This window comes from Portunus trituberculatus, chromosome 19, assembly GCF_017591435.1.
Source record: "Portunus trituberculatus isolate SZX2019 chromosome 19, ASM1759143v1, whole genome shotgun sequence".
Classification (NCBI taxonomy): Eukaryota; Metazoa; Arthropoda; class Malacostraca; order Decapoda; family Portunidae; genus Portunus; species Portunus trituberculatus.
In genome coordinates, this window is record NC_059273.1 from 5,590,001 (window position 1) to 5,602,352 (window position 12,352).

The 12,352-nt window shown below is 38.8% G+C and overlaps 4 protein-coding genes across 10 annotated transcripts in view; 1 reads left to right on the plus strand and 3 right to left on the minus strand.

Moving 5' to 3' along the window:
* Positions 1-249, minus strand: part of LOC123506323 (SEC14 domain and spectrin repeat-containing protein 1-like) — a 44,333-nt gene extending 44,084 nt beyond the window's left edge. The window contains exon 1 of one of the 3 annotated variants that reach the window (XM_045258290.1): positions 120-249. The gene's annotated coding sequence lies outside the window, so the exon portion shown is untranslated. Of the gene's footprint in view, positions 1-5 lie in introns of all 3 variants that reach the window. The other 2 variants (XM_045258293.1, XM_045258291.1) reach the window with 2 other exon arrangements.
* A 2,450-nt stretch (positions 250-2,699) lies between these two features.
* On the plus strand, positions 2,700-4,829 carry LOC123506137 (NPC intracellular cholesterol transporter 2 homolog a-like). The gene is made up of 4 exons (XM_045258039.1): positions 2,700-2,805; positions 3,382-3,486; positions 3,637-3,815; positions 4,565-4,829. The coding sequence occupies exons 1-4, from the start codon at positions 2,736-2,738 to the stop codon at positions 4,646-4,648; spliced, it is 438 nt and encodes a 145-aa protein (XP_045113974.1). The 5' UTR covers positions 2,700-2,735; the 3' UTR covers positions 4,649-4,829.
* LOC123506134 (tetratricopeptide repeat protein 19, mitochondrial-like) lies at positions 4,032-7,818 on the minus strand. The gene is made up of 3 exons (XM_045258032.1): positions 7,372-7,818; positions 6,895-7,075; positions 4,032-6,114 (listed from the first exon to the last, which is right to left on the minus strand). The coding sequence occupies exons 1-3, from the start codon at positions 7,816-7,818 to the stop codon at positions 5,507-5,509; spliced, it is 1,236 nt and encodes a 411-aa protein (XP_045113967.1). The 3' UTR covers positions 4,032-5,506.
* A 117-nt stretch (positions 7,819-7,935) lies between these two features.
* LOC123506135 (haloacid dehalogenase-like hydrolase domain-containing protein 3) lies at positions 7,936-11,888 on the minus strand. 5 transcript variants are annotated; one of them, XM_045258037.1, is made up of 4 exons: positions 11,815-11,888; positions 9,513-9,569; positions 8,818-8,907; positions 7,936-8,539 (listed from the first exon to the last, which is right to left on the minus strand). In XM_045258037.1, exons 2-4 carry the CDS (start codon positions 9,554-9,556, stop codon positions 7,936-7,938), a joined length of 738 nt encoding a protein of 245 aa, XP_045113972.1. In that variant the 5' UTR covers positions 9,557-9,569; positions 11,815-11,888. The 5 variants fall into 5 exon arrangements, with proteins under 5 accessions (XP_045113972.1, XP_045113969.1, XP_045113968.1 ...); XM_045258034.1 differs by lacking the exon at positions 11,815-11,888 and adding an exon at positions 11,343-11,750; XM_045258033.1 differs by lacking the exon at positions 11,815-11,888 and adding an exon at positions 11,636-11,725.
* Between the last annotated feature and the right edge of the window lie 464 nt (positions 11,889-12,352).

The window sequence follows — 12,352 nt, forward strand, 5'->3', positions numbered from 1 at the left end:
CTCACACCGGCGGGCGGGAACGCAGTGCATGGACGCCGAGGCCAAGTAGGACTCCCGCCGCGCCAGGGGGAACATCCCAGGCCGCAACACAACACCAACACAAACACGTGCACACTCACGGACACGCAGCACGAGACGCACCTACTCCCTCCACCTGCCAAAGCTGCACTGATCCAGCCACCCAGCCGCGTGCCCGTAACACCACCGCCACACCACCGCACACCACCACTACCACCTGTGTTCCATTCATAACCCGTTGTGCTCTCTCTCTCTCTCTCTCTCTCTCACGCCTTCTCCCAATAAAACCTTCAGCTGATTCTCTCGCGCTAATCAAAGCTGAGGTCGTGTTCCAGTCTATAAAAAGTAACTTTATTGACCGTAGGTGTTTAAAAATCTCCGAGAATAAGCGCCGTCTGGATCCAGGAATATCTATAGCTGGATGGTCAGAAGGGTCAGTTAACCTGGGAAGTTGCCAGGTAGCAAATAGCAGCTTGCCTCGCGCGGCGGTCAAGGGCACCGCCAGACTGCTGACCCGATAAGGATGCTGGTGCAGGCTTGGAGGCTCTTTCCTTCCTTGTCCATACGCCAGTGGAGAAAGGAACAGGTGTTGTAACAGAGAGAAGGAGCGTCATCTTTGCTAAGTCGACCATAAAAACTATTTCTATCTTATGGAGCTTATAAAGGGGAGATTTGTGCCAGAAATGTATATTATATAAAATCCTTGAATTTATTTAGTGTCTATTTATTCGTGTCGTAACTGAGAGAGAGGCCATTACTCCTGCTACGTCTATCTATATGCGTATTATACTAGTATATGGCGAAATTTGTCCAATGTGTCCGTGTTGTAATGGACACAAGGGATGTCACTCAAGCTACATATCCCATACCAATGATTTCTGTTCTGTATATATATATATATATATATATATATATATATATATATATATATATATATATATATATATATATATATATATAGATAGATAGATATATATATATATGTATAATTTTTTTTTTTCCTTCCTACATCTCCCAGGTGTGATATCGCTCTACTAATGGTGGTATTTTATTTATACATGAAGCACCAGTGGTAGACTGGTCTGTAATGTGAGTAGTAGACCAAGGAAGCTATATATCTTTTCACCCACCTTGCACCAGACGGCGACTCGCAGCAGCATTATAGCAGCATTATGTAGTGTTTATGATGAAGCTCGCGGAACATCCTCTCCTCGCATATCTGAAACAATATGGAGAAATGTTGTAACAATTTAAAACTGGTAAGCAGCATTGCATGTCATGTGGTTAAGTCCCTGCGTTCTGTTATTCAAACAGACATAAGTACAGTGGAGATGATGCAAGCCCACACTCTCAAGTGCCTTGTTCTCTCCCCGACTGTTTTCAAAAGGAACACAGATGATTAGCAAGGTCATCAACTGTGTTTCTATAAAAACACCACTGACCGTGCAACTTCAATAGTATTAACGTAGAGCTTTCCAAAAGACTTGGAGATGCTGCACAGCTGTCACCCTGCTGCAATTTGCTTGGTGCTAACCACACCCACGGCAGAAGAATAGCAGACTATGCAACAATGCGAAACAAAAAAATATTTAAATTTTTTTTCATAAGTATCAGAAATTAATAGAGGGAGGAAAAACAACATCAACGACAACAACTAATGATAATAATAGGAATAATAATAAAATAACAATAATAATAATAATAATAATAATAATGATAATAATAATAATAACAACAACAATAATAATAATAATAATAATAATAATAATAATAATAATAATAATAATAATAATAATAATAATAATAATAATAATAATGATTACAGTAATAATAGTAACAACAATAATAATGAATAATAATAATAATAATAATACTAATTATAGTAATAATAGTAACAATAATAATAATAATAATAATAATAATAATAATAATAATAATAATACCAAAATATTAATAATAATAAATAATAATGATAATAATAATAATAATAATAATAATAATAATAATAATAATAATGATAATAATAATAATAATAATAATAATAATAATAATAATAATAATGATAATAATAATAATAATAATAATAACAAATAGCAACAACAATGATAATAATAACATACCAAGTCATGATCACACAGCACTAGGCAATTTCATCACACTGAATAATATAACATGAAGTAAGACAGGCAGGCACTCCTGATTACCTGCTAAACTTTCCTTCAAAATAATGATGCTATTCAGAGTAAGAAGTTTTTCTGCCTAATTGTATTTTACTTTGTATTTTTTCAGAAGAAATTTATGTTATTATAAGAGGACATTTGAAAAAAAAATCACATGTAGGATTATGATTACAGTATTAGTTGGGTCTCTCTCTCTCTCTCTCTCTCTCTTCCCAATAGTGTAGCATTTATTTATTAAATGATCACTGGAATAAAAGAAAATGCCCTTGAAAATCTAAAGAAATTTTATCTAGACCCTGTCGAGTTAAAGGCTATCAAGGTACAGGAAAAGAAATATTGAAAAATTCCCTGAATTATCACTATAAAGACATGAATTCTGGACAACTCTTATCTTTGGTAATGTTACTGACCTAGTCACCTTGATTCACCTTTATGGTGGGAGTGTACACAGCTGTAGAAGAAGCAGGTGTCAAATCTCCCACTGCACACTCCCGTGATATAAGTGCAGCACAACCCTTGACACTCAACATTCCCACAATGGCACTCCGTTTGGCTTTCCTTGCTGCTGCCCTGGCTCTCACTGCAGCCACCAATGTGCAGGATTGTGGTAAGGATGTTCATCAGAAGCAACTGAATTTTTTCATGCACATTAAGCTACTCTATATTGTTTCATAATGGTTGCTGAAATGGGCTCAGATAACTCACATTCATATAGACTTTTTACTTTGGTTAATACATGAACTTAGATAATCAAGATTCATATCAGACTTTTACTCTATGTTTTTTACATGAACTCAAATAGTTTAGATCCATATTGCTGGCTTTCATCTAGATCATCCCATGTGGAATTAGATTTCCTTATGTTCCTTCCAAGTGAGAGAAACATTCGCTCTTCCTTATGGCAGCTGTGGGGATACTAATTTGACACTGCTGTCCCACAAGGGCACTGCACCATATGAGATATTACACTTTGTTGCTTATTTACACGTACTGAAACAACTTACAAATTAGTCCTAACATAATGCATAGAAAAGACAATTAAATCCAACTCCACTCAAAACCCTCCATTTCCACTAGTAAAGGCTTCCAAGTACCACAAATCCACTGCTTTCTTCTGTATAGGTTAAGATATTTACCTCTTTATATTCTTACCATAAATGTGCATTACCTGCCTCACTGCAAGGCTCCACTGCAACCATCAGGAACTTAATAATCACCGACTGTGCTGTTCCTCCCTGCCACTTTGAGCGGGGCACAAATATAACAGTGGACATTGACTTCAAGAACAGTGAGTATCTGACCTCCCTTGCAAGAGTTTTAGTTTAACATAACATTTTGACGACATACAAAGTATACTAGTATATTATCTGGAAATTTTATTAATGAATTCCACTGGAAAATTTTGATAGATTTCAGTATGTTTTTCAACTCCTCACAGACGAAGCCAGCAGCAAGCTCACCACCAAGGTCACAGCAACCCTCGCTGGGATAGAGTTTCCATGGACAGGAGCTGACCCCAATGGCTGTGACAACCTCACCAAGGGAAGCTGCCCCCTGGAGGTTGGGGAGGAGAGCCACTACAAAGCCTCAGCTCCTGTTCTCCAGTCATATCCATCTGTGAGTGCAATTCTTGTGTGCATTTGCTATATTCACTATATCCCATCCCTTCAGTCACCATCAAAGCAATGAGATGTACAAAAGTGATAGTAACCTGTACAAGCATCACCAGCACTGTACTACCTCCTACCATCATCATCTGCACCAACATTTGTGAGGCAACTTTCTCACCATTCCTTGAAAATGTTACCACCCAGGCATTTGAAAATAAATGACTAAAAATGTCTTTTTAATTGTTAGTGTGTGCAGTACATGTAATTAATCCAAGCCAAGTATCTCCCATGATACAAATTGGGTTGAATTGCACCACAACCAATCCCGAGAGCCCTGACTAGTCAGTAAGTTCACAACAGACATCTCTCCATCAGAATGGCACATTATCTGTATCTTACAAGCTGTTGCCTTTTATCGATTTATAAGTAATGATCTGTCCTTGAGGCAACCTGACGCAGTTTATCACAAGTAACATGCAGATAGCATTTAATATCTTCAACACAAGAGCTGCCATCAGTTTTTGCATAGTATATGCCTCCCCCAATGTCCACCAAGGAAAAGAACAGTGACATGAAAAACTGCCTCATGGATACATGCCTATTAAGAGTTAACATTCTCTATACTTATAATTCCAAGTATATTACAAAAAAGATCATTACTAGTTTAGATTACAAAACAACTTATACAAAAAATCTACAACTTTAAAACCTGATAGTACAATACAGTGCTGCTGATATCTGTTCTTGTATTGGCAGGTGAGCGTCATTGTTACCTGGAAGCTGGTCGCTGACTCTGGGAAGACTACCATCTGCTTCACTGTTCCTGTGACTGTCGTCTAGCAGCACTCCTGCCTCTCTACATATTACTTTGCCTGTCTGACACAACTGCAAATAAATAAATATCGTACAAATAGCAATATTCAACCCTATAAAGGCATTACTTGCTGAAATGTATTAGATAATAATTGATGATCTTTTCAATATTACTTGAATGAATAAAACTTTAGTACATTTTGAATAATTGGCCATTCTTCTTTCATACCAGTCTACATAGTCTCTGTTGGCTCTTTCTCACTTCTAAGTGTGAGGCGTGATAAATAAAAGCTTGAGATTATTTCCATCATATTGACCAGCATAAAAAGTCGTGTAAATAATGTGATACTGCTCTACTTAAAAACTTAGCTAGAAAGAAAATGTGATAGCCATTCATGTTCAACAATGCAGAATCATCTGAATACTTAAATACTAACAATATTAAGGCATATTATGAATTAAAGTTGGTGTCAACAGTCAGCTGGCAACAATCACAAGATGACACATGTACATTGCTGATCACAGCATGAACGAGATTCTCTGCAACAAAAATTCAGGCATAACTCCACTTGTCTCTGCTGCTTTGTGCTGTCCAATGCTAAGCCAAGCCACACCTGATGCCAGGCCAAGCCACACAGAGGCTGGCCATCCACCAGAAGTGCAGGAACATGAATAGAGTGACATGAATGCAGATCCAGACTTTTCAATACTAAATCAAATTATTCTTAGTCAATACCAAGAGTGTGCTTACATTTAGACACATCACAGTAGCTTAGCAGTATTTCTAACCATTCATGGTTCAAACTTAAATTTATGCAAAGTGATGGTAAATTCAAGTATAGGTAATAAATCAGCTTTTCTTTCCTAATCTGAAGCTACACATGTCTATTTTCTTTCTTCTGCCTTAATAACCTTCTCAATTTCTGCAAGACAAATCTCTGCCTCCTCTGCACCATCAATGTTCTTCATTTTCCTGGAGAGAGTCAGACCCTCCTTGCAACACCTCCTGGCCTCCCCATGCAGACCCTGCTGGAGATACACAGTGCCTAGGTTAACATAAAAGGAGCCAATGTCAGAGCTCTTAGCCTCACGGGCAGCAGCGATGGCCTTCTCTAGATAGTCCATTGCCTCTGTGTAGTTTTTCTGAAGAGAGCATACTGAGCCAATGTCATTGAGCAGCACAGCCGTCTGGGAGTGTCCCCAACCATTAACACGGGCACTCATCTCATAGGCCTTGAGGAAGTGTTGCTTGGCCAACTCAAACTTGTGAAGGTTGAGGAGAAAGCGAGCATACCAATCCATGCTCATGGCCCACAGCAGTAGCGTGTCTTCATCCACAGCAGCCTCTCCTTTCTTGTTTATCTTTTCTTCCTGAGTTGAAATACAGAACTGGAAACCTTGGACAGCCTTCTCATAATTCTCCACCGAGGCATAGACACTGGCCAGCTTGAGGCTTATTTCCACCACTGCGTTGTCATCCTCTGCCATGCCACCTATGGGAACACAAACACATTGTTTACCACTGTTTACCACTGCTGCACAGGCATTTGTCAAACCACTCTTGACATTCATGCAAATAAAAATAATAAAACCACATTTTTTGGACTATACTGATGTTCAATTGCACACACATGACAGTCAAACAACACAAACAAACAGGCACAATAGCTAAAACTAACAAAACAAAATAAACTAAAATAAAGTACATGAAACAAACAGCTCAACCAATTTGTCACCAATACCAAGAGATGTATTTCTCATTAACCTGAAGGGATAAAATACTACCAATTCTCTTCCAAACTACACATCAACCACATCATAACCTAATAAACTATGTCTACTATATTACCAACCTGACTCAATCCTTCAAGTACTCAAAACACAAACACGCACAGAGCTACCTGCTGCTAGGCCAAGCCACAAAGAGGATGCCCATCCACTACAAGTGCAAGAACATGAATAAAGTAACAAGAATATCCATTCATATCTTCTCAACATTACATCAAATTGCTATCCTTAGTCAACACCAAGAGTGTGCTCACATTTAAGGACATAATACTTCTCATACCACTGTTTCTTTCAAAAGGCTCTAGCTAAAATTACATGGATTCTATGGTTTTCAAGATTTCCATATTAGAAACAGGAGAAACATTCTTGAGAACCCAGCTTCTTTGAAAATAGTCAAGCTGAGAAGGCAAAGGCTTCTGAATAGGGGCTACACAACAATAGTCTAACAGTATTTCAGCAGATGACCACACGTGAGCTGCACACACCTGAGAGGAGCCGCTGCAGCACATCCTTGAAAAGCTGCTCTGCCTTGGGGTACTCCTCCCTCTGGTATGCAAGGTTAGCCAGCAGGTCAAAGATGTAGGTAACTGCCTGCTGGTTGTTGGTCTCCTGTGCCATCTTGAGGGCCACATGGAGGAGCTGCTCAGCCTTCTTCAGCTCACCACTCTACAAAGTCAATTAGATGGTCAGCAAATGCCACAAGTCACAGCTTCTCTTCATAATATGCTCCTTCAATGCCTTCAAGAGTTCTTATATCAATACTAAAAGTTTCTAGAATGCTTATAATTTAAATATTTTACTAATAATTTTGATTACCACGTCATTCTTCATTTTCAAACATAATTCTTATTCAAGGAAAAAAGTTCTACATTAGTTTGTTGTGAATTACAATGACTTACAGAGTAAGATGTGCTGATAGCCTGTGACTGCAGCACTGGTGAAGTACAATTTGCATGTCTTACCTTCAGGGCAAGTATTCCTCGCTTGATCATAATGATGAGCTCCGACTCTTTTTTCTCTTCCTCTCCTTCGGACCTGGTGCTGAAGATGCTGAGAGCCAGGACAGAGGCCAAGCTCCACCCATGCCTGCCTCTGCCAGCGTGTTCACTACCACTAGTGTGTGACTTCAGGTTACTTGGCCCAAGACACCATGAATGGTCTGCTAAGTTACTTTTCTTAAATAGACAGTTCCTACCAATATCATAACTATAATTCTCTTTTTCATGAAAGGCGTGCTCAATTACAAAATTATTCTTTGATATAGGATGCTTTTCCTTCACAGCAGAGCTTGCTACACCCCTTGATGTGCATGCAAGCCTCTGTGATAATGTGTGTTCAAGGTACAGCTGGCCCCTTGATGCCACTCTTAAAATATGGAAATAAACAGGCATTGGTGATGCAAAATACATGTTGAATATATACTGTAATATGCTGTGCTTTATGATGATGATGATGCAGTACTAAGTAACTGATACTGAAAGCACAGTGAAGTTCAATACAGCTTGATGGAGTTTGTTATAGATCTTCTATGATGTTGTGTATCTGTCTAGGAGTGAATGCAGGTCAGTGAGGCAGGTGACCATCGAAGCATCATCCACAGTCACCCCTGCCTCTCGACACACCTGGTGCAGCTTGCTGGACACCAGCACACTCTGCCACCCACACCTCTGTGCTGCCAGGTAGTCTCGCTGAAGGTCATCACCTATGTGAAGTGCCTCTGAGGAGGTAATGTTGTTTCCTGCACATGATAATGCCTGCTGGAAAATCCTTGGATCTGGCTTGGCAACTTTGGCTGCATAAGAAGTGAGGACAAAGTCAAAATAATGTCTCACTCCCAGATGGAGCAAGATACCCTCTAACCTCTCATCAGAGTTGGATATGGCACCAAGCACAACACCTCTTCCTCTTATGTCCTCTAACAGTGTAGTGCTGCCTTCAAAGAGCTCATAAGCATTTCCACCAGAGAAATGTCTGATGAGGTGGTGGCCAATGGTATCAAGACTGGAGGAGTCAGCGCAGCAGCCAGCAGACGTGAAGGTGCGCCTCACCACACCTAGCCACCACTTCTGCCAACCGATGCCTCCTACGCCGAAGTTTGGTGCCTCGTGTTCAAGTTGTTTGAAGCTCAACCTATGAGGAATACAGACAATAAAGATGTACCACATGAAATAGACAATCCTTAGTATACATGAACCAATGAATATGTCAGTGTTTAAATTCTAGAGAGACACAACAAATGCTACATGTTTGTCATCTGCATTTAAATTTGAGATACTCCCACTCCCTTTGTGAAATCCCTTCATGAAGGGAGAATAGGACAGAATTCTTACCCATTTATTTCATCCAGTACATATGGCCTTACCTCCTTAACCCTCAGCCTGCTTTTCCTGCCAACACACACAACACACCTGAAGGCCTGGGTGAGCTTAAGAGGATCAGAGTCCAGTCCATAGAGTTTTGCTACAGCTGCATACTGCTCTCCAGGAGGCTTTCGAAACCTTGCAATGACAATATCAATACATCAGTCAAACCTATAAAAACTTGTTTAACACTTCTGCTTCTGTCAGATTCAGATAAATTATTGTTGTAGGCAATAATTTATCAAATCTTTCTTCAAGTTTCTTGAAGAAAAAGAATTTCATGTTGCATTTTGTTTTTTTGTGCCAGTAAAGGCATCAGAACATATCTTCATAAAGTCATAAAAGCAGATGGAAGAAATAGAGCATGTATCTGAGAAAGTATCTAAAAACTATTATTTCTAGAATGCCTCTCCAAATCAGATTCAGATCAGTTAGCTATCAAACGCACTTGCATATGGGCATGTAGATTAAATCACTTCAAATGGTATCATATAGTAACAAAGATGACTTAGAAAATCATAAATTATTGGGTCTAGAGACACTTAACAAACTAAATAACATCTTAAAGAACTATGTCCATGCCACCTCAAGAGTGAATCTTTCATCATGTTACACAAGTCATCTGAACACTGTAAGAGCTGTTGAGGTGACAGGCTTTACATGACACAAGGAGGGCAAAAGGCAAGGCTGACAGGGAGGTGAGTGTCTATTGACCTTGTGGTGTACAGCTAGGGTGTACTCACTTGAGGATGGTGTTGGTCATGTCAAGGGTTATGAGACGCAACATCTCTCAGTACTTCCTGAAACAGTTACCACTGCCAGTTCATAAGTACACTTCTGGAAGATTGTGCTCACTAATAACTAGCTAACTAACTAACACTAACACTCTTGTTCCTGCAAATGTTACTGTCATGAGTCACAAGATCTTCATCCATTCCTATCACCAAAATTGTACCTACAATTACTATGCATTGCAGCACCAGAGTTTTCTTTTTCAAAATAAGTATAATTAAGCATTTTTCTTCAACAACTGAACAGCAATCATTTGGAAAACCAAGTTTTTATAATTCATACTTCAATGTTATTTAAGAATTGCACATCAAAACAAAACATGGAACTTGGTATAATAAGCTTAATAAAATATCACATTGTTCAATATAATATTCCAATAAAGCCTGCCTTATCTAAACTGACTCTAGAGAAGTGCAGTCACATTAAGCAATTTATCACATCAATATTAATGGTTCAGCTGACATCTAGCACCAATCCTCCTCACATGGACATGCAAGCATTTCAGCAAGACTCTAACCAGACAGAGAAAACCATACTCTGTCAAAATTAGGCATTTCATACAAAAAATTAAGCCAATGACAAAAACAAAAATTGATGAAATAATGTTAGAAAATGGCAATGCTTGGAGGAGAAAAGCAGATGGATAGCCATGAGATGAGCCCAGATAGCAGATCAATTGTCACATTCATCCTTTCTGGATGTTTCCTTTCTCCTAATCTGAACTGTAGACATCGTGAAGCAGCTGAAATAGTCATGCATCATTCTAAAAAGAATGTATTCCATGTCAAACAGAATGTATGGTCTAAAAATGTAATGACTTAGTTATCTGAGAAATTCCTACAGTATGCACAGATAGGGAATGCATGAAGACGTATGTGGTGTGTGTCCCTCACTAGTCACCTTGCCTGTCAACCATTACGAAGTACAGCCATCTTATCTTAAAGCTGCAACTCAGTGACTCGGCAGATCAATACCTACAGTATAGTAAGGTTGTACCAAATCAACATAGAAAAAAAGTTTTCCTATTACCTCAAAACATGGAATTTGTCAGAAAATATTTCCTTTTGACTCCATAGCATGCAGCTAAGTTAAAAAAAAAAAATTACTAAATTAAGATTAAGCAATATTATTCATAAATCCTTCAATATACAGCAATCTTTGACATAATATATCAATACTGGGAAAGAATAAGTATAAAAGTATTTATTCCATGTATGTACTGACAAATGTTAACCAGCTGAGGTCCTGTGGTTTAGCATGATGGGAGGGGTTGCCAGGGGACAAAGGCTTACCTATATACCACCTAACAGTGAAACTCAGTAAAAATCCAGAACGACACAATTGGCGAGTTTCAACACCACACCTGCCTTTTACTGTTTTTTCTATGTGCAAAAGTCTCATGACCATTCACTTTTCTCCTGACAGGCTTGGACAACTTTCCTAACCTACCATGGGGTTATTCTACCATATAATAACCTAATTTAATATTTGAAATGTGTAATAGGTCTGTTGTAACAATTCAACATAAACTAATGTAACGTAACCTAACCTACCTTGCTGAGAGCGGCTGTGGTCAAAATAATGATCTGTAGATGCCATGAAGTCATAATGGAATTGTGCACATAGAAAACAGTACCTAAGAGTAGATAGGTGTGGTGTTGAATGTCAGCAATTATGTCATTATAGACTTATCCCTGAAACTCTGTCAATCCTCTCTTCTTGCTCACACAAACGGTTGCACTCATACAGGGCTAATTCCTTCCAACAACAACTTTACTCACCCTATCATGTGCATTCTTTAGATCCAGGAATGCTGTACATTATTTCAGGTCAAATATTAACAAAGAAAGCACTAAAATCACCCTTCTGGAATAAAACCCCAAGGTCACACCAGTCGTATTGCGAGTTAAGAATTTGGGTCACAAGCAAATTGCCTGCAAGCACAATTTTCAAGAATACCCTAAAGAACTTCTCCTGAGTCTTCTGTAATGCTGTACACCACTCCTCTGGTCAAAGTAACCAACAAAAACACGGTAACCACCCTGCTGGAAGGAAGACAGGGCCAGTACTGTACCATTACGAGATAAGAATGTAGGACAAAAAGAATCGTGCCCGTGCCCAGAACAGCCTCGACCCGGCCGTGCCAAAACAGTGAGCTCGGCCCTTTGCTTCACCTCACTGTTCTGCCCTCACCTCCCATACACTTGTAATAAGACCATTTATGATACTATAATGAAGGACATACTTACTTACCCAGCTTAATAATAACAGAAGGGAGAAATGTGTAGATCCTGATCTCTTGATTTTGATCTTGATGCTACAGGACCAGGTGACTCGGGATTAGGGATTGCTCGTGACAGATTCCTAATGATAATGTTAAGTTTCAGTTTTCTGTTTTAATCCTTGAAAAAAATAACAATAAATACTCTCTCTCTCTCTCTCTCTCTCTCTCTCTCTCTCTCTCTCTCTCTCTCTCTCTCTCTCTCTCTCTTCATGTCACTCAGGCTGAAAATTAATGATGGAGATAATTAAAGCTATCAAGAGGCAGGCAAGTATAAAAAATGCAGTAAAAAAATAGCTAGACAAGTAAAAAAAATGATGGTGGGATGGATAGGGAAGGATGAAGAGCAGGTGAAGGATAAGCAAGGAAGAAAAAGAAAAAAATAAATGTAGGAGGATATGGTAGGGGGAGAAAAATGAATATAGGTAAATGATAACGAAGAGGCGTAAGTGGGAGAAAAAAAAAAGAAAGAAGGATAAGAGAAGAGAGAATGAAAAGGATAGAGGAAAG

Bases quoted from the DNA above. Each gene is read 5' to 3' on its own strand.
- LOC123506135 (XM_045258037.1), bottom strand. From the start codon at position 9,556: ATGTTGCGTCTCATAACCCTTGACATGACCAACACCATCCTCAA. The intron at 8,908-9,512 runs GTGAGTACACCC...TGTCATTGCAAG, and splicing joins ATGACCAACACCATCCTCAA to GTTTCGAAAGCCTCCTGGAG. The intron at 8,540-8,817 runs GTGTGTTGTGTG...TATTCCTCATAG, and splicing joins AAGCTCACCCAGGCCTTCAG to GTTGAGCTTCAAACAACTTG.
- LOC123506137 (XM_045258039.1), top strand. From the start codon at position 2,736: ATGGCACTCCGTTTGGCTTTCCTTGCTGCTGCCCTGGCTCTCACTGCA. The intron at 3,487-3,636 runs GTGAGTATCTGA...AACTCCTCACAG, and splicing joins GGACATTGACTTCAAGAACA to ACGAAGCCAGCAGCAAGCTC. The intron at 3,816-4,564 runs GTGAGTGCAATT...TTGTATTGGCAG, and splicing joins TTCTCCAGTCATATCCATCT to GTGAGCGTCATTGTTACCTG.
- LOC123506134 (XM_045258032.1), bottom strand. From the start codon at position 7,818: ATGTATTTTGCATCACCAATGCCTGTTTATTTCCATATTTTAAGAGTG. The intron at 7,076-7,371 runs GTAAGACATGCA...TTGACTTTGTAG, and splicing joins GAGGAATACTTGCCCTGAAG to AGTGGTGAGCTGAAGAAGGC. The intron at 6,115-6,894 runs GTGTGTGCAGCT...GTGTTCCCATAG, and splicing joins GCTGCAGCGGCTCCTCTCAG to GTGGCATGGCAGAGGATGAC.